This window comes from Aptenodytes forsteri, unplaced genomic scaffold, assembly GCF_000699145.1.
Source record: "Aptenodytes forsteri isolate BGI_AS27 unplaced genomic scaffold, ASM69914v1 Scaffold2, whole genome shotgun sequence".
In the NCBI taxonomy this organism is placed as follows: Eukaryota; Metazoa; Chordata; class Aves; order Sphenisciformes; family Spheniscidae; genus Aptenodytes; species Aptenodytes forsteri.
In genome coordinates, this window is record NW_008795695.1 from 18,734,426 (window position 1) to 18,761,097 (window position 26,672).

Consider the following 26,672-nt stretch of genomic DNA (forward strand, 5'->3'; position numbering starts at 1 on the left):
TGGACGGGGCTCTGAGCAACCTGATCTAGTTGAAGATGTCCCTGCCCACGGCAGGGGGGTTGGACTAGATGACCTTTAGAGGTCCCTTCCAACCCAAACTGTTCTATGATTCCATAAAAATACCTTTCTTTTGATTCAAATATCTGCTTTTGTAATTTTATTTTTATTTATTACATCCAAGGATTCTTGTGAGTAAACTATTTAGCATAGCTAAAATAGCTTTAAAATACAGAGAAAAATTATGGAGATAATATGTTTGATATCACTGCATGAAACAGAAGGCCTTTAGAGGGCACTGTTTCCTATTTTTCTTTAGAAATACATCTTTACATTTGAAGTACAAACAGAAACTGATTAATCAGTAACCTGTGGATATATACAATGTACATGGAAATAGTGTAATATTGTTGATATTATATACAGAATTTAGAGATGTCTATAGCAACACAAATATTCTTTCTGTGTTTGGGCATGTATCAGTAACTTCTTTTTATAGTATACCAGGTGTTTAGGGTTCTCACACAGGCAATGATGCTTAGCATAGTGCACTTTGCATTGTATTGCTGCTAAGTACCTGCAAATAGTTATTTACAATGACTATTAATAGTCTTCAGAAGACGAGGTGAAAATTTGTGTGGATTCCTGGATCCATGTGTGAATAGAGCTCTAAAAATCTGAGTTTTATGGTCCTTCCCAGGGATTTACCTCTCGGCCTGACTGTAAGTTCTGAGGTCTCATTTAATAAATTTGGCATACAAGAAAGCACATAAAGCATATTCAGTGAAGAAGAAATGTTCTGAGATTTTAGTGGTAAGCCTTTACAGAGAGATCATATATGATCAGGGACGTTTTGTTGCATATTCCATGGGCAAATCTGATCTGTTTACCCAGGGATAGCAAAAGCCATGTACCTAACCTCATAACATCCTATTACATTTTAAAACCTCAAACTCTCCGTGGCAGTAGAGCTAGGAATCAGTTTGATCATTGCACCTCTGCTTGTACTCAAACAGTGTCAAAGCCCAAAAAACTTTTAGCAGATATCAAGTTTTGGATACCTGACACTACTGTAGACAATTTTTTTCTATTTAAAAATACTAAAATAAAAATTGGTGACTACAATCTCACTTGATTACTAATTGACGTGCAAGGTAATTAGTAATTTCTTTTAAATATTAGTGACCTACTGAACACTTTTAATCCCCCTTCTTTGATTGACCTTTTTTAAACTTCAGCACAACATAATTTATTAATTTGTATTTTCTAACCACCAGTTGCCTAATGTCTATGTGAGATCTCTTCATTTACTCTTCTGCCTTTTCTACTAAGTACGTGGAACCTTCTCTCTCTCCCTGAATATGCTCAGGAGCTTGCAGGGAGGATTATTTTCCCCTATTCCTCCAGGTTACACCAAAATGTAGTGTAAGACAGTCAAGATAACATAAATACTCAGCCTTCCTTCCAGGTACCATGTAATATGCTTAAAAGAACTTAACAAATAAAACAGAAATTGTCCACAGTACTTCACGTCCAAAACATTCAGCATATGAGAAGGCTGACAGAAAAGCTGTAAGTGTGAAGAGGTGAATATAGGGATCTAGAAGACTGGAAGCTAGTGGTGGAGGGTAAGACTTAGGATGGTCTGAAAGGTTGGAGAGTGTGGAAGAAAGCAGAAAGGTGCTGCAGATTAGTCTGTGGTGAAGTCTCCCGTCTAAAAGACTGGGAATCAGTTCCATGGGATGTGTCCTGGGACTTAAACTGGGTGAGAGGTTTCAGGGAAATGTGAACAAAGGTTGATGCTCTAAGGAAACTAGAAGTGAGAAAACAGACTGCAGATAAGGAGGAAGAATTTGAAAGGGGACTATGATGAAAGATGGAGGACTGTGGAAAAGAAGCTTGGGATTACAGTCTACAAACTGCACTTTCTTCAAGAAGTCTGTAATGTAGCCTACTGATAGTAAATGCTTGTGACGCTCACTAGAAAATGCGTTTCAACTTTCTTTTGTTGACTTATTTAGAATAGGGATGCCTTATCTTTAGTCAGTGCCAAACAGAATCACATGAGGACACTTGAGGACACCTTGGTTTTCTCCCTCTGTATGAAAGAAAGTAAAACCTTTATATAACCAAAATACAAGTGTTGCTACTGCAGGATGGCTGTGAGTCTGACTGCATGCTGGGAGCAACGTGCATCATGCTAAAGTGGCAGACATTTTTTATAAGGAGGTGGGAGGGGGGCAAGAGAGCTTAGTAAAGAATGCATCAAAGAATGTAATGCAAACTGTACGAGTTGTTCTGCAGTGACCCAAATAAATGTTATTAAACCATGGAAAGGATTTAATAATGAGACACATTTCTGCTGATTTTTAATTTAATTTTCAGTTTGCTTTGAAAAAAGAAAAAAATTACAAATTCCTATGCACACCCCCTACATTTAAAGAGTATTAAAAAGACAACAAAATAATATGCTGAGAAATTAAAAACTTGAAGTTAACTGTGCTTCCTTAGTTTGACATCATTCAGTGACTTCTGTGTCCCAAGATGTTGGTGTTTCTTTGGCAGATAATTTTTTTCTATGTAATGTAGCTATGTAGAGAAAACCTTGAGGATTCAATATCACTATATGGACATCTATATGAAAAGATATTCTTTGAAGGGTTTTGACATCTATTTTGTGTCTCAGGGAAAACCTGTTAATTCAGTTGTTCCAAATGAGTTTGCTATGCATGACTTCAAAACGGAGGAGCTGGTTTGCAGAGGTCTGCTGCTAGTTCAAACTCAATGTGTCTTTATGCACATTTTTTCTTATGGGTGTTTGCATTCTAGCAGCAAAATTACAGATATTGAGAGAACTAAGGCAAGACATAACTATATTAAAAGTGCAGCTTGGCTGGTAAAATTGCAAGCTAAGCTTTTATAGAAAAGTGGCATATAGAAAATGGTATATAAAAATCATTAAACTTGTTTGACTGAAGAATTAAGAAACGCATGTTTTCTTTCTGCAGGTGACAGAAAAAAAGCAAGAGTTAGAGAAATGCTTGAAATTGTCCCGGAAGCTACGAAAAGAAATTAATGCTATGACAGAATGGCTTGCAGCGACAGATGCAGAATTGACAAAGAGATCAGCTGTGCAGGGGATGCCTAGCAATTTGGATGCTGAAATTGCCTGGGGCAAGGTAACAACGTAACAGACACTGTACCTTTATATATCTCAGTTTATGCATATTACAGAAAGATAGATTTCTTTCTTGATAAAGAGAATAAAAATTCTAGTGTTTTAATACGTGGTACTTTGTAACTGTTATGGCATTATCTCACCTTAACATTAATGCTCAGAAAAGTTTAAACTATCTCGTCTCTGCATATATCAATTCACCTTCATATTGCAGTAATCTTCACTGAGATGAATTTAAAGTCAGAATTTCATTTTTCAGAGTACTATAAATTATCCATCCAGTATCCATGTAAGTAGAGATCCATGTAAGTCGAGACCCCTTTCTCTCTCATCCCATTCTAGTCATGATTAGAAAAGTATTAAGCAGTAAAACATCTCCAGTGGATGAAAGATTAAGGATGTCAGAACACTATATATTCCACACATTCAGGTAGCAGCCAGGAGGTGAGATATTTGTTTTCTTACCCTTTTTGGTTTGTAGCTCATTCGTTTTCATTCTGGGGACTTGTTACTTCCATGAGACTTCACCTTGAACTCTTATTTTAGGTTAAAACTCAAAGCCTAAAATGAAACTTTCCTCAAAATTACTACGAGTGCCACAGTTTAGATAAACATCTTACAGAATCACTGAGGAATGCAAGAATTCTACATCAAACTGCGTATCTCTGTGTGATGTTAAGACTTAGCACAGTATCATTCAACACTAGCTAATCTAGTTTATATTCTGTATATGTAATAAAAATCCAATCAGAACATAAGCAAACCAAGCCATCATTGTACACATATACCAAAATCTGTGCTTTAGAGGAAACTATGCTCATCATTATCCAAAGCTTCAAAAATTCAAATCATTATGTGCAGCCAGCAGCATTATGGATAAGTGTTCCTGTAGTATTTCAAAACAAAACAACAGGAAACCCCCCCTTAAACAGTATTGTTTATTTGCGTAAAACTTTACCACTTCTGCTTTGTTTAATATGAAGAATTCCTTAAACATTTTACTCGTTTCACCATCCATTATGGAAATAGTCATGAATAATACGCAGGCAACCTTACTACTGTTTTTTAAAGGCTGTGCGGATTAAAGGCCCTGGCGTAAAATACGGTTTGTGGTTTGTTTTTCTGTTGTGGTTTTTTTTTTCTTTAGCCGCCCCTTTCAAGCTTCTGAGCTTGATAAAATCTCTTTAGCCTTGAAATACACTGATGATTTACAAACAAATAACAAGAAAAAGAAAGTCTACAAGTCTTTTGTGACCAGTCTCTAAGAATGACAGTATTTTGAAAGTAGTATCCAAAAATATATAAAAATCAATTTTTGCTATTATTATCTTACAATTACTGCTTTGACTATTGCTGTTTTGACTTGCAAATCAAAACCTTGATCCCTAAAAAAACCATTGCTGCTTGATGTTCTCTCATTTTCACTTTCTGCCTTTCCTAAAGTAAAGTCTGTGCAGTTCCTCTTGTTACTTTTGATTGATATTGTGATCTTTACACCCATAATAAAGGACAAGCGTCAGATTTTTAAGAGATGGATTAGACAATCATATGGTTTTAGCACCCCCAAACTAACCTGCCAGTTACTCAGTCCATTTACCCAGTCATGAAAATAAGAATTATCTTTGGTGGTGTTAAACTACACAGTACAGTTCTACTGAAGCAGAAATCTACACTGTATGTTCCTGCATGTGTGTTCAGGAAAGTTAATCCAGATGTATATAGCTTCACAGCAGTTTAAATAGAAAGATTTGTCCTTAATATAATTTAATTGTTAGATGTGAACCTTAATGCTTCAGAAGTTGCATAATTAGAACCTAAAGTCTGGCAATCAGTGCAGTTACACAGTGGGAAGTCCTTGTTATGTCTCACACTTGCTACAACATGTACAACATGTTTTTATCTTATGACAATCAAAAAAGGTAACAAGAGCTAATTAAAATAAGAAATATTAACATGAAAAAATATATCAAACAGGGGAACCACTACACCTATTAATCCTAAAGAACTCCATTGAGTATTGTGAATTTTCAGAAGGAATTGATACATAAAGGGTTGCAGAAAAAACTGGTAAAAAGCATATTTTGGCTTCAGTCCTGCCCAAAGCCTTCACTGCAGTCCAGCCTCATATAATACCTCAGTTCTTCTCCTTCAGTCAGTTCATCACTAAAATAAGAATAAACAAACAACTCTGGATGAGAACAGCTGCCTCTTGTTGAAGTATGTACGTACTGAGTGAGTGGCTTTCAGAATTCCTTTATTAAGATTCTCTTTAGGAAATATAAACCGATATTTACATAAATACAAGCAGACACTTAATTTTGAGCAATCCAACAGATAGTATAGGTGGCAGATCCTAGCCTTCCAAATGTAAGTATTTGCAGAAATTATGTGATGTGAGTATTCATTTTCCTGAAGAATCTGCTCCCACTAAGAGGAAAGAATTGCTGCATGTTATCCTGCTTTAAAATTCTTGTAAGGACTTCATAAATAGGTACGGTACTGGTACTTCTATGTGGATTTCAGTGAGGCATCATACAAAATCGTGCATCAATAATTCAGTCCCCAGAACCAGGGCCTCACAGTATCTGATTAATGTCACAGCTTTGGGATTTGGACTTCCCGGGTAAGTAGGCTGCCGAAGACAGTAACCGATCTAATGAAATGCACTGGGAGATGAATTAGGCCCAGCAGATTGCCATTGTGAGGAAAGTCTGCAGAAAAGCTAAGATGGAAAATGGAGGGGGAGAGAGGAGAACTCAATAGTGCGAATGAACTGAAAATTGGATGTGTGCTGCTGTCGATATAACGAAGCAGAGAGCTCATAATCTTTTTTCTTTACAGCATAAGGAAGCAATTATATTTATTACTGCACTTATTTCTAATTCATTTTCAGTACCCAAGACTTCTTAAAAGTGAAAGGAACTCAGAGGGTTTCAGAGATAGTTATAGTGGCTAGAATAAAAAAACATACATGCGAACATTGTCTTCAAGGTATAAACACCTAGAAATAAAAAGGAATGTCCATCTGGAGTAGGAGATGACATTAATGAAAGATAGCGTTAATCTGGACATGAAGGGAAGTGTGTTATTTGTTCATGTCTAGAATTTTTCTAAGGATGGAAGAAAAACTTGGCTGAGTTATGTGAAATGAGATGGGCAATATACCGAAGACTGTAAATCCTGCCTTTTTACTCAGCAGAGACAAGTTAAATCTTTCCATTTGAATTCAGCTCTGTTATAATAGATAAGAAAAATGATATACGGGTGGAAAGATAGTCATTAAACATTGTATATTAGAAATCCATTTATAATTAGAAGTCTGGTTTAGTGAACATATTTATCACTGAAGACATTAACCATTGCGGGGTTTATTTGTCCTTTAATCAGGAACTGGCCCAATAAGAATTAGATTGCCAGGAAACCATGTTCTCAAAAAAGAAATGGCAGATGGTATTCCCAGGAAAAGTCCTGTATCACTCCCTACTATCAGCAGTATAAGTCTGCCAGTGCTTTAATGTTGTATTTTAGCACAGTGTGTAATACTAGTGAGTATAAAGTTGATTTGAAGTACTTAGAATTACATTAGTTAACACATTTAGCAACATACTTCCTGTCAGTAAAATCAGTGAAAGAAAATGATCTGAAAATTGTGTCAACTGATTCATAGTCAGTGGCCAGGTCGCAATAAAAATGAAAGATGTGCTGTGAATAAACAAATAAATATGTATAATTGGCCACTGAGTAGGTCATAATGTCAGCTTCTGATTAACTCTGTAATCCCACCCGTGAGAGCTGAGCCACCTAACTCATTTCTTTTAGAGAAGTTCAAATTGCAAAGATTACTTCCGAGTAATCCACAGCCTACAGGCAGTGTGGAGGCACGTAGAACTTTTCTCCTATCATTCACTGATGTTAATTTTTTTTAATCTACCTATGTTAATGACCAGCACAATTAAAATATTATCCTCTGCATTTAGTCACAGCTCTGGTTTGTTTGAAAAGACAACAGTAGTTCAATTTGGTACATGGTAGTTTTATCATTATAAAGTATAGCTCAGAAACCCTCTGCATCACGTCCTCAGAAAAAGCCATTCTTATGTAGCTTCTGTTTCAAATGTCATTCGTTCCTAGTTAGTGTTTGCTAATGTGAAGGAGGTTATGATTGTCACTCCCTTGTGAAACATCAAGTAAAAAAAAAAAAACAAACAACAAAAAACAGTAATATTTGTTAGTAAACTGAAAGATAAAGCATGTGCCACAGTACAGTGGGGTCAGAGAGCGAGCTGTGAATGCCACTCAAAGTGTACATGGCTGCACAGGGAACTGCATATATTTATACTACCATGATTCATCATGTCATCCTATGGATCCGTGTGTAAAATAAGCAAAATACTATTGTAGACAACTACCAACCTCTTATGAATTCTTAGTAAAGCTTGTCCCCGTGCCTTTCAACACTGCAAAGCAATCTGCCTTCTGCCCAAGTTTCAAGCCATCCAAATTTGTTTTTCTTAAATAAAGTTTTTATTTTACACTACAACTTCTTTCCTGAGATTTCGATGGTAGGGACTGGTATAGGGAAGCTCAACTGGTCTTATCTCCCTCTCCCTCTCCTCCTTCTGCTGTTACTGGGATGGGGATTAGAAACTGGTCACCTGAGGCATGCTCTGGATGCAGAGTTTTATAACAGAGAAGAAGGATCTGTCTGATTGCTTTCATTTCCTGGGTGCTGAAAACCTAGATGCCATTTCTCTTCAAAATGTTCAGATTCTGGGATTTCAGTGGTGACGTGCTTTCCCAGTTTTGATTAAGGCACACTACCAGCATTTTTCTGAGAAACACAAGTGAGAAAAGAATAATGGTTCCTTTAAAAGCTAAGGAAGGATTCCATTCAGTGAAATACGAATGAATTTTTTGGGTGAAAGAATTGCCGTTGTGGTATCCTGTACCAAATAGCCACAACTGGTACTTCAAAAAAGTGGAAGTACAAGAGTTTCTGCCAAAGAGACATTTCAGAATTCTGTCTAACAGAAATTAGAACAGCAATTTGAATGGAGAGATTGTCATCATCTTTACCTCTTGTATCTGCTAGTAGGTGTGATCCTACATGGAGGCATATGTAAATAAGAGATAACCATATATATATATAGATCTCCTTAATATAATCTGTATAACTTGTATACACATTTTAATGGAGCTGTCTTTCCTGAAAGCATTTATGGAACCTTTGTCTTCCAGCAGGTAATACATACTTGAATAAACTTTTGTTTTATAAATAAGTATACCAGTCCTAAGGAAACAAAAAAAAGTTAATTTAATAACTTCACTATAATGGCAAATAGCAGAGTTAATGTAATCTGTTTTAAAACACTGTTGAACATTGCTGACAAATTTTCACAGCCGCAATCGAATTCTGGGTGTTATGATGCTTAGTTCAACCTTTTGTTTACATATCTCTCTTTCCCCAAAATGCCTTGTGAGATTGCATCAGAAAATTAGCTTCTTCCCAACTTCTAACACGTTTATGTATTTTATTTATGTTACATAGTTTCATCCTGATAAACACACAAAATTAAAATGTATAAATCACCTAGTCCTTCTGGGAAGAATTTCACTACTTTATTTGTTAATGTTTCATATTGTACCCATTGTGGTGGTGTTTGGGATTTGGGGGTTTGGTTTTTTGAGGCTTCTGGTGTTTGAAATGTCATTCTTGTACTTCTTAAATTACAGAGCTAACACTTTTGATTGTGTAGTTAAAATTCTATATCTTTCTTACATATTTTCAAATAAACGGCACAGCTGAATTGCAATCTGATGTTAGGGCAACCATAAGGGGGTTTAAATCCAGCAAGGTTGGGGATTTTTTCCCTTAATTTGAAATATGCTCTTCTATTCCCCAAGAACTTACAGTGAAAGGTGATGAGTGAAGGCCAGTTCACTGAATGTTGGAACTGACTCTTCAAAAATTAGCAGATTTGGAAAGCCACTCCCTGAGTTCTAATGAAATAATCCTGGGATCATGACAGGTTTTTTTGATCTCTTTTATGTAGTGTTGTTAAATTGATAGCAGTCCTTTTGTCTTGTTAGTACAGAAAAATTACCAATGCTATCTGTTATATTGCAATGGATGAAGTATACGTAGATTGTCACTGCTAGTAATACTGAAAAGAGAATTCTGAATAATACAATGAAGAAATATCAAATTAAAAAAAAAAAAGTGTTATCAAAGTTGTGAAAGAACTGGAAAAAAATTGTCAGTTTACGTAGTACGCATTATATCATACAGAGGAGGACCTAGCTGATAACGCAGTGAGGAATCCCACTGTCTTCACAGACCCTGCTAGTTTTTGAACTGTATTCGGTAGGTCCAGGATTTTATACGTAAGAACTTTGAATAATAGAGATTTGAAGTACTGCAGAAGATCGCTTTTTCACTTTGATGTTGTGTTGAAGGCCTCAGTTTTTTTTTAAGAAGGTGGGGGGGAAGTGCGATTGTTTACTTATCCCATTGTTTATTCATGTCCCTTAATTGCTAATACACAGGAATGTTAATATTCATATTGCCCAGAGGTGCACCTAGTCTTTGGTTTACATTATTTCTTTACCTTGAAAGGAATGACTCCTGGGATCAGGCAAAGTGCTGTTGCACTTTTTGATAGACATTGGGAATTATACATCTGGATTTTGGGTAGCAGTTTTATTTAATAGATATTTAATTATCTGATCCGTCTGTTTGCATTTCTAGTTGGGCTTAACATTTATGTATATAGCCCAATACCGGTTTGAGTTTTCATACGTGTAAACTAGAAAGGAAACCACAACCCATAGTAAATGTGCTTCAGAGATTCTTTTCCAAATGGAAGTAAATGTTCAGAAAAGGTAATAAAGCTGATCAAAACTTTCCATCCTGAGTTGGAGGTAAATTATATTCTTTGTCTTATTCTTTTTTATGATGATATTTTGTACCTGCTGTGAAACAGATAAAATTTTATTAGAAGAAGGCATGTCTTTCTTTTAACCTGAATAGAACCTGTTGAAAATTGAAATTCTCAATTTAAAATTCTATAATTCTGTAGTTTATGGTTAATAATTTACATTAATCATGTCTTGATTCTATTACAAATCCTCTGTATTTGAGAAAATTGGTAGACTGTGGAGAATTTCTCATACTTACATGAAATGCAAGTGTAAAAACTTTTCTGTGAAATAAAATTATAAAATTAGATCATTAATTCTGTTAAGCATAGGAGGAGAACAGCTGCTTTAAGCATAACATATGCCAAGTAAGTTGGTGGTACTACTAAGATTGTATTGTACCAAAAAGTAATTTCTATACTGTCTGTATTGCAAACTGAAAATATTACTTTCCCTAACAACACATTATCAACAAAATCATACTGATGTGTGGTTAAACCACAACAGTGACCGTGAGAGGTGTGATGGCGTGGAGGTGATAAAGGTTTAGTTCTACTGCAGTAACAGTGTTGATCCTGAGATGGAAGAATTGTGATTGCGGTCTGATTAGAAGTGGTTCTTCTTTTAGTGTATTCACATTATCTGTGAGAAATCAATGTCTCTGGAGACTAGTGATTCTTACTTTTCTCCTAACTTACTTCTGTTTGTGTTCGGTTTGGACAACTTCATTTCTAGTTGGAGCTTTATTTTATAAGCAGAGATCGTATATGCCTGGATCATTTCTATCAGATGCCAAGGAGCTCAGATAATTTTTTCTCATAAAACTGGTTACATGTGATATTAGGTGTAAGGACTTTGTGCCTCTTTAGTATTCAGCAAGACTGTTATACTCCGCATTGTGTCATCTCAGTATTTAGTATAAAATTCCTGCTTTTTTACATGTTGTCTAAATGTGTTGGGGTTTCCTCCTTTTGTTAGACTTCTTGCATGTTGCAACAAATACTAAGAAATGAATAATGTGTAAATTATGTGACCTTACATATCAATTAAATCTATTTATATAAGGTAAGATAATAGTGGGAGGAGATGCTGGAAATCTGATCTTGTAGCACTGCACATGTATTTTAATCATTCAAGCTTAGAGGTGCTGTGGATAATAGCTTATTTTAGTATTTTAGTATTTTAATTCGCAGAGTGAAATCCCAAGTAAATGGAATGAAAAGATGCATTTCTACAGTTAGGAAACAAGAAATCTAACAGGAGAGAACATGGTTTCTGCTGAAAAAGATTGCATTGAAAAATATTAAAGGAATATTAAAATATTTCACGAGAGTACTTTCAGTGGAATTTTCTAAGTCTTAAGATGTCGTCATGATGCTGTTTTATTGTCCCATTTATTATGTAAGCTTTATGTGCCCTTTGATAACTATGCCATTTTATTGTGTACAAAGCAACTTTAAACATCTCAATATAAAGATTGTAAAATGTGGATTCTTGTTTAATAATTAAGTATTAAAACTATATTTTGAACACTGGAATGAGAGATAATTCACACTTTAAAAAATGAAATTATTAGCAAAAATGATTATGAGAATATGAAGAACACTTACAATTTTATCAGAGCTAAAGAGGAACAATTTACTTTTTACTTACTGCTCTTCACAGAACACTTTCCCTTCCTATAGGAAGCAAGAGTGTGTGTTCTAGTATGAACTTTCTGGATGTTTTAATATTTGATGTTCTTAGTGTGGAGAATTTTTAATTTCCTGAACTTTTATTTTTTATTCTGCTCATGTAGGCAACACGGAAGGAGATTGAGAAACGCCACGTCCATCTTAAGAGCATCAGTGATTTAGGAGAGAATTTGAAGACAGTGCTGAAAGGAAAGGAAAGTCTAGTGGAGGATAAACTCAGCCTCCTGAACAGTAATTGGATAGCAGTAACTTCACGTGCTGAGGAATGGTTCAATCTGTTGCTGGTAAGGAAAATGCATTTGTTCACATAAAGGAAATATCGGTGCCCAGTAATAGGTGCCTTATAGGAGTGCTTTTTCTGGTGCCCCGGACTATGCTTATTGAAAACATAGGTATGCGGACAATCAGGTTGATTGTTGTTTAGTACATTGTGTGTATTTTAAGAATCTGACTGTTTACAGAGTGATGGATTTGTGGAGTCTTGACTGTTAGTGCTTCTCGTTGCTGTCTGCCTCAGTAGTTCCTGGACTATTTATTTTTTTCCTAATGAATGAAATGCAGTTTTTCCCCAAGGACCTAGACTACTTGGATATGAATCAAGTGGAAGAAATAGTCAAATAAGTTGTATAAGTCTTGGTATTGATACCAACAGCCTCATCTCCTTTTGGCTACATTAGCATTTCTCTTTGGAAGAGTAGTACAGGTGGGAAGTAAGTCCACGCTTGGATGTTGGTTTGGTCCACAGGGTAGCTTTGGTGTGTGTGAACTAGATTCATTTCAGAGGCAACTAAATCCAAAGCTCAGGGTGTGCACCTAATATGTTCAGTGATTATGATTTGGTCTTTCAGAACTGCATGATGTGCGTGTTTTGTGGTGCCTGTTTTGGTGGGGATACTTAGTTAAGGGCTCCAGATTAAGCTTAGTCCAAAGTAAAATCCCTAAACCGCATTTAATTCAGATCCAGGAGCCGCAGCCCCAGCTACTTTGAACTGCTGATATTCACATAACTATATTCTCCCTTAAAATTAATTCTGCCATGAAGAGATGACAGCTTGAACCCTTAAACACAGAAGAGTCTTAACCCTTCAACTGCCAGACTGCTTTGGGAAATCTTGTATGCTGTTTCTGGTGCTGAGAGAATGGGAATGCAGTTTCAACCCAGAGAAACTGAAGTGGTTCTCAAGCGTGTGTTAGCCTTTATGACGACTTTTCAGAGCTTGGCATGTTAGAGGTCCACTAGAGTCTGTGTGGCTACCTTACAAATGCTTCTGTGATGGATATACAGCATCACTACAGGGCTTCTTCGGCTGTATGCAGTATACAAGTGCAAGCACCTGGTTATGCCTATTTTATTTGGAAAACTTAAGCATTTCATTTAATATGATGTAGGTGCTCAGCTTCAGTGTGGAACTGATTATAAGAAACATATAATGGAGTTTATAGACTGGTATAGTTATGTATTCCTTTACTTTCTCTCTGCTTTGGATTCTACAGTTACTGTATAAAATGAACAAGTTTAATTTCATAATGTATGCATGTTTGCCACAGTTGGCAAACTTGTAAACACAGACTGAATATGGATATTTTAGTAGCGTACCAATGGCAACCACTGCAACATGTCATTGAGCCGTTCCTTTTGGCCATAAAAAGTATTACTTACTTAGTATTATGCGAAACTACACATAGTTCGCCTGGAGTTCTGGTATTATGTGAAACTACACATAGTTCGCCTGGAGTTCTGAGGTGGATATGCGTAGACCTCATTCTAGTGAGCTCACCAAAAAAGACAAAAGGTTTTTAAATTAAGGAGAAACAAGGCTATTCAACTAGAATAGGTTTTTTAAAAGCAGAGTCTCAAAGCCGAGAAGTTAGGTGAAATGCAAATAAAAGTTTTATATACAAAGCTCACATTCTTGATTGTGACTTTGCAAGTGCGTCCTTGTTTCCACCTTAGTTTCAGTCAACTTAGTGGCTTTCCAAAATGAGTTCTATACCTGGTTCCTGGGAAACTCTTCTTTCCACCTGCAGTAGGTCTGGCTGTCAGCTTCCTGTTCCTCTCAGCAGCCTGGCTGAGCTGCAGACACCTGCGTCTCGCTGCGACTGTATCACCCTCCTGCCTGTCACTTTGGAAGCTTCTCTCTCTCCTAGAATGTCTTTTTAAAGAAACATAATCTATAAAGTGAGAGCAAACAAACAACAGATTCTATCCTTCACAAAACAAGCAGTTACTGTATGAAATAAACAAGTTTAATTTCATAATGTATGCATGTTTGCCACAGTTGGCGTAATTACAGCTATTATTTCAGTTCTGATTACTTCTTTTGTATGCAGTATTTACCTTTTCCACATACAGGACTATCAAAAGCACATGGAGGCTTTTGATCAGAATGTAGCTAATGTCATGACTTGGATGTATCGTGCTGAAATACTGTTGGATGAATCTGATAAACAAAAGCCCCAGCAAAAAGAGGAAATTCTTAAGGTAAAATAATGCAATTTTCTGGAAAGCATTAATTTTATTCTGAAAAGGAATGTGTCAAAACTAGCGTATTTTGAAAGGTATCACAAATTGATTAACATTCTTTTTTCTGTGATAAAGCTACCCTCTGGCAGCTTGTAGATTACTTAATAAATTTGCACTGCATTGCGAAAGTTAAATCCCTGCAAAAATAAAACCAGATATGTTATTGTAAGTCTTGGGGACTTCCTGGTGAGTAGAATAGCAGCTTATTAGACCTGTATTTGCTGGAAAATACTCCTTAAACACATCTGGTTGAACAAAATCCTTTTTTTCCATGTTCTTCATTTTTAATTGCTTTTCTGTTTTTCTGTGATGCTTTTCTGATATCTATGGTATCTGCGTTTGATATCTCTGTCATATGATTATTTTAATCTTACAAACACTGTTTGCGTTGATGCCAGACCCACACCACAGACAAGAATATTATATGGTGAACTAGGTGTATAATAATGGGTTAGCGTATCGATCAGGTTTTATTTGGCCTACTGCATCATTTGACCAACTGATGAAAAATTAACGTGCAAGACAGATGTGAATTTTAAAGTATCTTATTTAAAATACCTTCTTTGCTAAGATTAAACAACTTCTAATTATTATCTATATGGATTTCTTTTTTCTTCTGAAATCAGAGTGAAGTTTTACTTTGTATTGAACTCCATGGTCAATACATACTATCTGAGGAACAGTTTGCAAATCAAAATCAGAATTGTATTGCTGGCACTAACATAATGATACCATTTACTGAAGCAAAACTTTACAAATTCCGAGGCAGAGCATAAATCAATGCCTCATTGATCTCAGTAGGATTACAGGACAGACTTTTGTAGTTGAATGAACAATTTGCCATCATCGGGTACAAAGTACAATTATCTGCCATCAATACAGGTATATATATATATTTGTGTTGTGCAAAAGCATTTCATACAGACAGTGAAATATCTGTCTTAATGCCCAACTGTGTTTATGACTCCTGAATGCCTGGCTATCTTTTTCGGCCTCTGCCCATACTGGGATCTACTGTTAAGGTTACTGTTGCAGAGGAAGAAGGTATTTGCCCTCAGTTTTTTGTAATTTGTGATAGATTTATAGAAAAAATCCCACTGGTTTTCATCTGGTCATTTTTCCCTGCCTCAACTAGGGACGTGAACAGTAATGAAAGCAACAACTATACATCCAGTTCCATAATACATGAATTAGCAGCTCTTCTTAGCTTTAGGAACATAAAATAATTTAGCGTATCCCAAAATATGCTGAGGAATGTATCATTGCATATAAGAACCTGCCTAGAAATAATGTTCACCATTAATTTCCTCTAGGAGATATTAAAACAGACATGTATATACATTCCTGCTATAAATTTGAAGGATACGAGTGGGAATGTTATCTAATGTATTTCCACTGGATTTACACACTCATGCATAATTATCTGAATTTGCTTTGTGGTTTTGCTCCCTATTCCTTTGCACACTCTCTCTCTCTCTCTCTCTCTCTCTCTCTCTCTCTCTCTCTCTCTCTCTCTCTCTCTCTCTCTCTCTCTCTCTCTCTCTCTCTCTCTCTCTCTCTCTCTCTCTCTCTCTCTCTCTCTCTCTCTCTCTCTCTCTCTCTCTCTCTCTCTCTCTCTCTCTCTCTCTCTCTCTCTCTCTCTCTCTCTCTCTCTCTCTCTCTCTCTCTCTCTCTCTCTCTCTCTTTCTCTCTCTTTGCATTTATTACTAACTTCAAGCCCTGTCTCTTGCTCACGGACTGTAGCGCTTAAAGGCTGAGCTGAAAGATATGCATCCAAAGGTGGACTCTGTGCGTGACCAGGCAGTAGACTTGATGACAAACCGTGGAGATCACTGCAGGAAAATAATAGAGCCTAAACTGTCAGAGCTCAACCAGCGATTTGCAACTATATCACAAAGAATTAAGAGTGGAAAGGTAGGAGGACTTGCTTCCATATGGAGATTCATACAAAATGGTATTTATATAAGGTGCACAATTACAACTACATAGCAGGCTGCAGTTTCTCAAAAAACTAAGCTTTTAAAAGAAAAAAATGTAGATCCTAAGAATATATTTTTTTAAAAAGTGTGAAGGTTTGGGGTTTTTTGTCATTAAGGTCTTTTTTCATTGTTTCACAATTAGAAGTATTCACTGACTTTATATGAACGTTAACAATGATTACTTCATTAACTTATAAAGATTGAGCAACATCTGGGAATCAGTAAGATTCTTAATCTTCTCAAAGTATGAGTAGCCTTTTTTTTTATATAGGTTGGTTTTGGGGGGCTAATTTTTCATTAAATGCACCCAGTCTTTTCCTATGAGGCTGTGACTCACCAAGGTTGGAGATACACAAAGATAGAGAGACAGACAGACAGATTGTATCAATTATACTTCAGCTACTCATCTGTATAACTAGTTTGACTACTGAATCTGAATTCAGTATGGATTAGGTAATTTTTAGTTGTGACTTCTGAATTGGAATGAGGGAGGGCGTGAGCCACCTACTTTCTCCATTGTATTTGCTGCCTTTATTGCGGAGAACTATTTGGCAGATTAAAGCAGGCAGCCATACAGGTTGGTATGTAGGATAATGGGAATGCATGGATCCCGATCTTAACTCTTTTTGCTGGCTAGTGTAATAGCACTGGAAATTAATGCACGGAGGACCAGTGGTAGAGCAGGAAATAAGCTTTGCAAAAAGCATAAGCAAAGACACATGGTTATCATTAGTTGTTTGGGGGTTACGGAGGGCTCAATACCCTGTGTAACTAGCACGTTCTTTGTGGATATTTGAGTTTACTTAGGTTTCATTTCTGGAACAGAGATTAATATGTCCTATGAATAAAGGTAATCTTTTTTTTTTCCTATTGGCCATCAGTAGTACTTCAGCCATTCCAGTGTGCTTCTCACTTACTTCTTACAAAAGTACAAACTGTAGGCAGAGGACATCTTGGCACAAAGGCCAAACAACTGTGTTGTGTGACATTTTTAGTCTGAACATCGGCTATCTGCAGTCTGGATTTCCTTCTCAGTTTTACCTTGCACTTCCACAGCACTGTAAGCATACAGGGCTGATGCAGCCTTTGAGAGGGTTGTGTGAAATTATTGCTTGTCTTAGGGAACAATGGGACTGCCTGTAGATGGTTTATCATGGGTTAAATGTTTGCATTGCATGTTGTGGGCTCACTCAAAGAAGGGCAAAAAGATGTTTATCAAGATGAAGTGTCTTCAGAACACAGCCTGCAAACATCTTCCACCTGGCAACCCTCTCTCTCAGGTGTTCTCCCATTTCTGATTGCATAGGCAAGATGAGCTGGAATGGCAGCACCTCACTAAGCTTTATATATGAGGTACCTAGCAAGATGAGAGGAATAACTCTTTATTATTTTAATAATTTTAACAGTAAATTAGACTTTAGGAGACCTTTTCCAGGACCTTGGGGAATGGACAGCTAGGGCATGATTCACAAAGGATATCTATAGTTACAGGTATTGCATAAGACAAAGAGGCAAAAGCCTGTCTGAATTCTTGGCGGTTCTGCTGACTTGCTGCGTGCACTTGGATAAAGGACTAAATCGCTGGGTGCCTTGTTTTGCCCACCTGTATAATGTAGGTAACTGCACTTCCCTTAGTCATGATTTCAGCTTCATGGGCTGAAAAATTATTCTTATGGGGTGATATTATGCTTCCTAAGTGTTTGGGTTTTTTTCATACTTAGATAAAATTATTCACTTGGTGAATAACATTAAAAAATCAATTCAAGAGGATAGTAAGCTCTCATAATCTATTTTCAATCAATCCTCATCTGTTTTCAAATTAGCTATATTTTTTCAAGTACTAACAGTTATCAGTACAACAGTGAAGTAAATAAGAAATGACCTGTGAAGTCAGTAAATGGTAGTACGTAATTGTTGTGGCCTTAATTAACAAAATGATTATAGTGTACTAAAATGAGATTTAACATTTTCAAGTGGTCTTTGAACCTTATTCAATTATTGGAATTTCATTTAGTATTTTTCCTTCCATCTTCCTTTTTGTTACTGTTTTTAGCATTTGTCAGAGATTAGTAATTTTATATTCCAGTTTTATTAGTTGATTTGTCTTTTAGTGAGATTTAAGTACTTTTGAAGACATCCTTCAGAGCATTTGAGAATAAATTACTGTGTAGTTTGCTATTATTTCTACCTCGGCTGAAGTGCTTGCTGAGTGTAATTCTGAGCTTCTTGATGAAAATTTGCGAACGCAGTATTATTCTCTATAAATATTGTACATTATTATATTTCCATAAATGTTCATAAGTGCGCAAAAACTTTGTCATTAAAACAATCAACCAGATACAATTAAGGCATTTTTACCCTAAGTCTCTCAGGTTATCTGTTGAACAGCTGAGAATAGATGATGTCCTGTCTCTCTTGTTTTAGCTGATTAACTTTGAATGTTATCATCTTCATTGCAAACTTTTGCTTTATAATAAATACCAATTGTACTGGAGGGAGGAGTAAAAGAGAACTGATTAGAATATAATGTGCTTCTGTCTTTAGCAAGAAGACAGTTGTATGTCCAAGAGTTCCTAGAACATCATAAAGCATTAATTACCTTTAAATCTAAATTTTATGCAAGAATCATAAAGAATTTGTTGCTTGTTCTTGCATTTAAAGCTTTGAAAGAAGAAAGCTTTTTCGGTTGATCCTTTGCAATGCACTTAATAAATATATTGCCTATTGTACATTGTACTATCCACAGGCACTCCGGTATCAGGTAGATAAAGGGCAGTGTATTATTGTTAATAAATGGCACTTGTTTTAGAGTTTAAAACAGAACACTAAGCTAAAGCACCATAATTATACTGTGATTCATTTTGGAGGAATTGTGTCTATTTTGTTTGGTTGAGAGGTTTTTGGTCCTGCATTTTTGTTGAGGCTTTTTTGAAATACAAGCTCTTTTAGTGGAGTTTTGTTGGGTTTTTTAATATGTTACAAAATATTGTTAGGGGAGTATCTTATACAAAGATTATCTGTCTTTTGTTTTGTATAATTCACCTGGCATTTTTGCTATTCTTTGTGAGAGAGCAATGACTTCAAAACACTGAAACAAATTATAATGAAATTTTTCTCAATTGGTAGTAGTAGGTGGTTTTTCAGCTGAATGGATTGCTTGTTGCTGTGTGAGTAATTTCTGACAAACCAGATTTAGCCAACTAGTGTCAACATTTAATTTTTTAGACAAATTGTTATATTACATTGTTTATCTGACCCTGTTCTTACACACAAATGTGAGAATATAATATATTTTTTTTTTTAATTTTCACTCACCATAGAATTCTTATGTTTCCATTTATATGGAAATTCTACAGTTTTGTTAAATACCTATCTTTACTTGTATCTTTGGGTACTTTGAGATGTATGGTGTAGATATTTTTCCACATGATGGAAAGTCTACCATTGTTTTAGCAATAAGAGGTAGAACAGATGTCTCTTTTCATTTATGTTTCTAATAAAACTCTTAAGTATGTGATTTAAATAAATAATCTTTGTGTTTCTCCTATTTTAGCCCTTCATTCCTTTGAAGGAATTGGAGCAATTTGACTTTGATATACAAAAATTGCTTGAACCACTGGAGGTTGAAATTCAGCAGGGGGTGAATCTGAAAGAGGAGGACTTCAATAAAGATACGGTAATTTGGTTGAAATGGAAGTCTGAGTGAAGTAGGCAGGGAGATGAAAAATCCTGAGTGAAAATTAGGAACTTCCATATTTGTGTTAGGATCTTTAGCTATGACCTGGACAAAATTTTACTGTGCTAATATATTATAAAATCAAAAGACCCAAGTTAGCATTAACTAAAAGTTTTAGTGATAAGTTAATTGTTAGTTTATAAGAAAAACATTTTTCAACCCTTGTGAAAAGAGTAAGCAAAACAGGAATATTATCTACAGGTCCTATACTAGTACCAGCAATGTTACAGAATAGGGAATGAATACTAAAATCTCTGTAGCAGCATAAAGACCAAGAAAACTCAGAATGATGTATCTAAATGGGCAATATAGTAAAATAAGACATTCACTAAAAATAAATGTTAGGCAATGATCACTGAAAGAAATGCCTCTTGCCAATTAGTTCTTAACAGATCTGATTTGACCATTTATTGTAAATAGTTTTTGTGGCTGTGGTAAGCTTTATTACTCATGTTTGCTCTTTGCAAGTAGTAAAACTGTTTATGCATATGAGGGGGGGAAAAATGAAAAAAGAGCGGAATAAAATACTGCTGTGCTTTGCTACTGTTGCCACTGTGGTGTGTTTTCTCCAGAGTGATTTTCAGAGGGATGACACTTCTTGGCTGGGCAATAACAGAGATTCATCTTTAGGACCCTCTCTTTGTGAATCCTCAGCAAGATCAAATATATATTTCTTTACAAACAACATTCCTTTTAAGAAATTTTATATCAATGCTGAAAGGAATCTTTACAGGACCTTTTTTCTTTTTTCCTTTTTTTTTTATGCAGGAAAATTAAAATTTAAGGCAGTATGTACTGCAGTGGTAAAGTCTAAGTGAATCAAATTTGACAGGGCAGTTTCCACTACTTGAGCATATCTTGTTCCCTTTCTTTACGTAAAATGTTTAGTGTAGTTCAAGAGATACACTCCCAGAAGCTGTGGCATAGATTCAACTTCTGCGTAAGAAGTACTGAGTGGTATCATTTTCCCTGCCAGAAAAGCTGTTTTGCATTGTGATGATACATGAAATGGTCAGGAATTACATGGCCTCCTAGCATACTGGCAATTTCAGTGACTACTGACAGTGATTTAGAATATTTTAGATATTTCTATTCTTTTTGTTTTAAAGTAAAATATATTTTACCTTTTTGCCTTTAATGTTTTCATCCTGTTATCCTGGATGCTGCGTAAAATGTAGTATCAAACATCTGTAGGTTTTCAAGTGCTGTATTACTTGTACCCCTCAAGCGTCTACATGTGTTGTAGAGAGCAAATAAAAGCTATTTGGTCTTCAGTATAGAACTGCAAGTAGCTGTTAGATGATTACCTGAGGAGAGGAAGTGTAGTTTTTATATGTCTGTATCTCCTAGTACTTAAGCAATAATTAGATTAAAATGCCCATTATACTTGTTATTTTTTTAAATCAGAGTGAAGACAGTGAGAGCACAGTGAAAGAATTGCTGCAAAGGGGCGACACGCTACAAAAAAGAATCACAGATGAGAGAAAACGGGAGGAAATAAAGATAAAACAGCAGCTGTTGCAGAGAATAGCTGTTGCATTGTGATGATACATGAAATGGTCAGGAATTACATGGCCTCCTAGCATACTGGCAATTTCAGTGACTACTGACAGTGATTTAGAATATTTTAGATATTTCTATTCTTTTTGTTTTAAAGTAAAATATATTTTACCTTTTTGCCTTTAATGTTTTCATCCTGTTATCCTGGATGCTGCGTAAAATGTAGTATCAAACATCTGTAGGTTTTCAAGTGCTGTATTACTTGTACCCCTCAAGCGTCTACATGTGTTGTAGAGAGCAAATAAAAGCTATTTGGTCTTCAGTATAGAACTGCAAGTAGCTGTTAGATGATTACCTGAGGAGAGGAAGTGTAGTTTTTATATGTCTGTATCTCCTAGTACTTAAGCAATAATTAGATTAAAATGCCCATTATACTTGTTATTTTTTTAAATCAGAGTGAAGACAGTGAGAGCACAGTGAAAGAATTGCTGCAAAGGGGCGACACGCTACAAAAAAGAATCACAGATGAGAGAAAACGGGAGGAAATAAAGATAAAACAGCAGCTGTTGCAGACTAAACATAATGCTCTCAAGGTACAGGAGCTACATTTATAAGCACATGCTACTAAACCCATTTTTTCTTCATTTCAGAGCATTGTTCTCTTAAATTAAATGAATCTTCATCACTATTTAGAGATGAGTAATTTAAAACTATTTGGCTATAAACATATATTTTCTTATATACTGCTCTTGATGCCTTGGAAAAGACATTTTAAATCTCCAGCTTAAAAAGTACTGTTTTGTCCTCAGTGTTACAACCGTGTGATTGCCAGTTGGACTACAATGATTTCTTTGATAATAATTCCGGTTTTTAATGCATTATGCATGTTTTATGTGTCTCCAACAGCAGTCAAGACCTTAGAATCAGCTCTCACAAATTTATATTTTCAGTTGTAGAACATACTGCTGGCAATGAGTAAGTTGTCTTATCCTTTAGTAAAAAAGATTTACATGCTATGCTCTTTTACAGGGAAAAGTGGCTCCAGCCTCTTTAAATTAGGGTAGGTGGTAGTGCCAATAGACCTAGCAGCTAAGAGGCTGAAAACCAAAGTCACATATCAAAATTCTGTGTTTCCACACTCCTGGAGGTATAACTGTACGATACTGTTCCTAGAAACATCCACAGGGAGACCTATTTGGACAAGCTAATAGTCATAACTGGGAGTGTTGTCTTTCCAGGATAAAATAAAAGTAAGGAAAGAAAGAATCTTACAGTTGGAAAGTCATCTTGGTCGCCTGCCTGGAGCTGTAGGCTCTGGCTACTATAGAAGAATTTTTCATCTTATTTTGAAAATATAAGATGAAAATATAATTCTTTCAAAAGAAAATTTTTCATTCTTTTGAAAATTTTCATTAAGTTGTTCTTGGCTTGGGGAACATGGTATGGTTACATTTTATTATTACTTATTTTTAAGCAGCATCTTTCCTTTCCTGTGGTTTTCAATCTTTTTTACAGTTTTGCAGATCTGTGTGAATTCAGTAAAGGAATAGCTGGAATATACCATTATTTTGTCCACATTTAAAAGAAACTTGAAATCTATTCGGTGTGTCTTTGACTGTTCCAAGTTAAATGGAAGTAATTCATAATTTTTATGGAGGAGAAACAAGAAAAGTGTTTCTAGAACTATGCTATTCACCAGATCCTTACTGTCTGTTTTTATGGAATAGAGTGATTGATTTTCCTTTGGGTGACTCAGTTAAGGCATTCAACCTTGTTAAATAAAATTCAAGAATGGTTGAGGTAAATTCATCTGAGTATTTTTATATAAAATGTACCAGTAATTTTTTAATTTACTTCTTAATAAGAAGTTATAGTAGTGAAAAAATTTTCTGAATTCTGTATGAGCAAAGTTAAGCAGTTAAAGCAAATGTAAATGGAGTGTATTTATTAATATTTATATGAAATAACAGGAAGTTAAAAAATTCTATTTTAAAGAGAGATTTTAATACTTTTATGAAGCTGAGTCACAAACACAATACATTTGACATGTAGATGGTATTTAAATTAGAAAAAGGAAACCTGTCTTTGCATATATTTCTGCATTGATTTTCTTTTGAATAGCTACTGAGTTTGCTTGCAGGATAGAATTTCACAGGAGACCACAAAACACAGGAAGCCCACTTATGGCTAGATACTAAGTGGGCGGTGTTTCCATCTGTCCAGTAAGTATTCTGAGCAGAAGTGTTTTACATAAAATATCGACATTTATGTAAGAATCTTAACGTCTCTGCTTATTGGTGACTGTCTCAGTGGTTTATTCAACATGTGAACAACCCTGAATTAGGTAACCTCCTTGAAAAGAAAAAATAATCTGTTAAACTGATGAAAATATGCTGTGTTCAGTTACTTATATACTGTTAAACTGAAGGAAATATGCTGCATTCAGATATTTATATACTTGATTTAAATATCAATGTTTAATTAAAACAAATAGTGGCCTTGGGCACTTCTTTTCCCTTCAGTGTGCACACATGCCAATTCATATTTTATAAGCCTTTAATTCATATTCTAATAATGTCTGCACTGTGAACAGGACTTGAGATCTCAAAGAAGAAAAAAGGCTTTAGAGATTTCTCATCAATGGTATCAGTACAAGAGGCAGGCTGATGACCTAATGACATGGCTGGATGACATTGAGAAAAAGTTAGCCAGTCTACCAGACCACAAAGACGAGCAGAAGCTAAAGGTAATGTTGTTTTGGGATGGCAATGGTAGATCTTTTTGAGTGATAATTTATCAATTTAACAGACAGCAAATGCCACCAATTTTCAAATAGATACAGAAAATTACCAGTTCGGTTCTTTATTTCTATTTATAGTAAAAAAAACCGTAATTATCTGTGTTCAAACTGACATTTCTCTGTTGTACTATATCTTGTATTTGTTTGTTATACAGAATGTTACATAAATAATTTGAAACACACTAAATAAATTTTTTTGTTGATAATATGGAAAGTGTGCAATGTATTAAGAAGCATCAAATGTTTTCTAGTAAAAATTGTAATTGATTTTATGTATCTTTGTTCCAGATGAACAAATGACTTACCAATATATGGATGACCTCTATCCCATGTTAGCACATTCATTTTCATCAGAACATATTCATATGTCACTGTCAAACTCTATAGATTTATTTACATACTGTCAAAGGTTTTCCTAGTTTATTTTGCATCGTCTTTCTTTGCTTCATTCTCTGTTGAGTTTCCCACAGAGTAAAATAGGAGTTAAGTAATATATTGAAGAGTCAAATAATATATTTGTAAGCTGTCCAAACTCTATTTGTCCTGAATATGCTGACCCTTATTGAGAAAAGAATTTCTCCAATTGCCCATCGCAGTGTACTAGCAAGAGTCTGGAAGTGGAAACTGTTGGCCTTTGCTAACTAGTTTTCAGTGTGTACTAGCGGTTAGTATCTCTACAGCCGATCTCAAAGAACGTTCTTCAATTTCAGTTATTTTTGTTTTGTTTAAATGTAAAATACGACATGAAACAGCTGTAAATTTTAATTGTAACAATAAAATGGAAATGGAATTTCTGACAGAAGTATTTTGCTACTTTTAAGTTGATTGATCTAGTTAGCTAACTGTCCTGGGCCCTGTATTGGTTTTGCTCACTAGGAGATTGATGGAGAATTGGAGAAGAAGAAGGAAGATCTGAATGCGGTGCACAGGCAGGCTGAACGCTTGTCTAAGGATGGGGCTGCAAAAGCAGTGGAGCCAACCCTGATACAGCTCAGCAAGCGCTGGCGAGATTTTGAGAGCAAATTTGCTCAGTTTCGAAGACTCAACTATGCACAAATTGTGAGTTGTTACTGGCAAACCCATATGTTTGCAACTGGTACTACTAACAGCATCCTACTAACAATGAGAGCTTCAGGGTCAGTGTCAACTCTTCAGATATTAATAAGAAAAACCCTAGTGTCTGCAAGTGGGGGAATCTTTATTTTCTAATACAATAGTTCTCTGCTTTGGTCTTAAAATTACCCTTAAGTTAAATCAGCTAATTACAAAAAACTCAGCAATGAAAAATTCATGTTTATTTCTGTTGCCTCATTATTTTTCCATAACACTTTCCAGTTTAAAAACGTCAGTTTGCCATGCATCTAGTTTGTTCAGTGAATGTGTAAATCAGAAGAATTGTCTTTTTCAAACTACCCATCCCATGCCAGTTTTAATTGTTTTTTATTTGTCCATAACACGTTATACCCACTTTAGGAAGAGATTAAAAGAAATCTTATGACACTATATATACATGGCCTCTTCTTCAAATGCTTGAATTCTCAAAGGAGTTTTTGCAAGAAAGTGTACTTTTAAATTTGACAGGATGAAAACATAATTTTATGAACCAACTTTGTGTCTTCTGATTTTGAGTTGTTTAGTTGTGTACAAAATATAATTTTTCTTACTGGTTTATACATGCTGCAAAAACTGGATAAATAAAAGGGAAAAAACTGTCACTATTCCAGATTTATGGCCTCAATAGGTATTGGGTATTATGCATTTGGAAGGTTACCAGAGATTGCTTTTGCATTTACATGGCATTTTCTCCTTGCCATTCCTACTACTCTGCTCATTGTCATCTGGGCTTTTGATATTATATGAAGAATGATAAGATTTGCTCTCAAGGAAGTTGTTGCATTATGTGCTCTTCTGTAATGTTAAAAGTACTAGGGGTAAAGGAGTGTTTCAAAACCATATAATTTTATTTATTTATTTTTAAATGCACCTAGATTGCAGAGGGGCCATCCTGACAGGATAATGAAAATTTAAATACATGAAGTGTTATTTCTAATTGATACATGGTCGACTATGTTTTAAAAAAAGAAAAAAAGAGTTCCAAAAATCAGCAATAATATATAAACTTTTGGTCAATACAGTCCTCGATTTAATGTACTATGGTTTTTGTATTTTTAACTTCTCTAATATTAAGTTACATAATGTATATATAAAAATAATAATTGGGATAGCTATGCAGTTAATGGAAACAATCAGAGAAACATGAACTTTGGTTTGTATGTTATTAAATCCTGTTCCATCTGATTACTCTTTTCACATTACTATGGTTTATATTAAACTTGATGGATGTAA

General features: G+C 35.2%; 1 protein-coding gene across 3 annotated transcripts in view; it reads left to right on the forward strand.

Moving 5' to 3' along the window:
* Positions 1-26,672, forward strand: part of DMD (dystrophin) — a 1,230,427-nt gene that overhangs the window by 475,083 nt on the left and 728,672 nt on the right. For 2 of the 3 annotated variants that reach the window (XM_009283049.2, XM_009283050.2), the window contains exons 1-2: positions 24,124-24,272; positions 25,203-25,385. In XM_009283049.2, the coding sequence (XP_009281324.1) occupies positions 24,201-24,272; positions 25,203-25,385 (255 nt within the window). In that variant the 5' untranslated portion in view covers positions 24,124-24,200. Of the gene's footprint in view, positions 1-3,005; positions 3,177-11,891; positions 12,072-14,140; positions 14,270-16,054; positions 16,226-19,843; positions 19,967-21,981; positions 22,120-24,119; positions 24,273-25,202; positions 25,386-26,672 lie in introns of those variants that run through there. The other variant, XM_009283051.2, reaches the window with a different exon arrangement.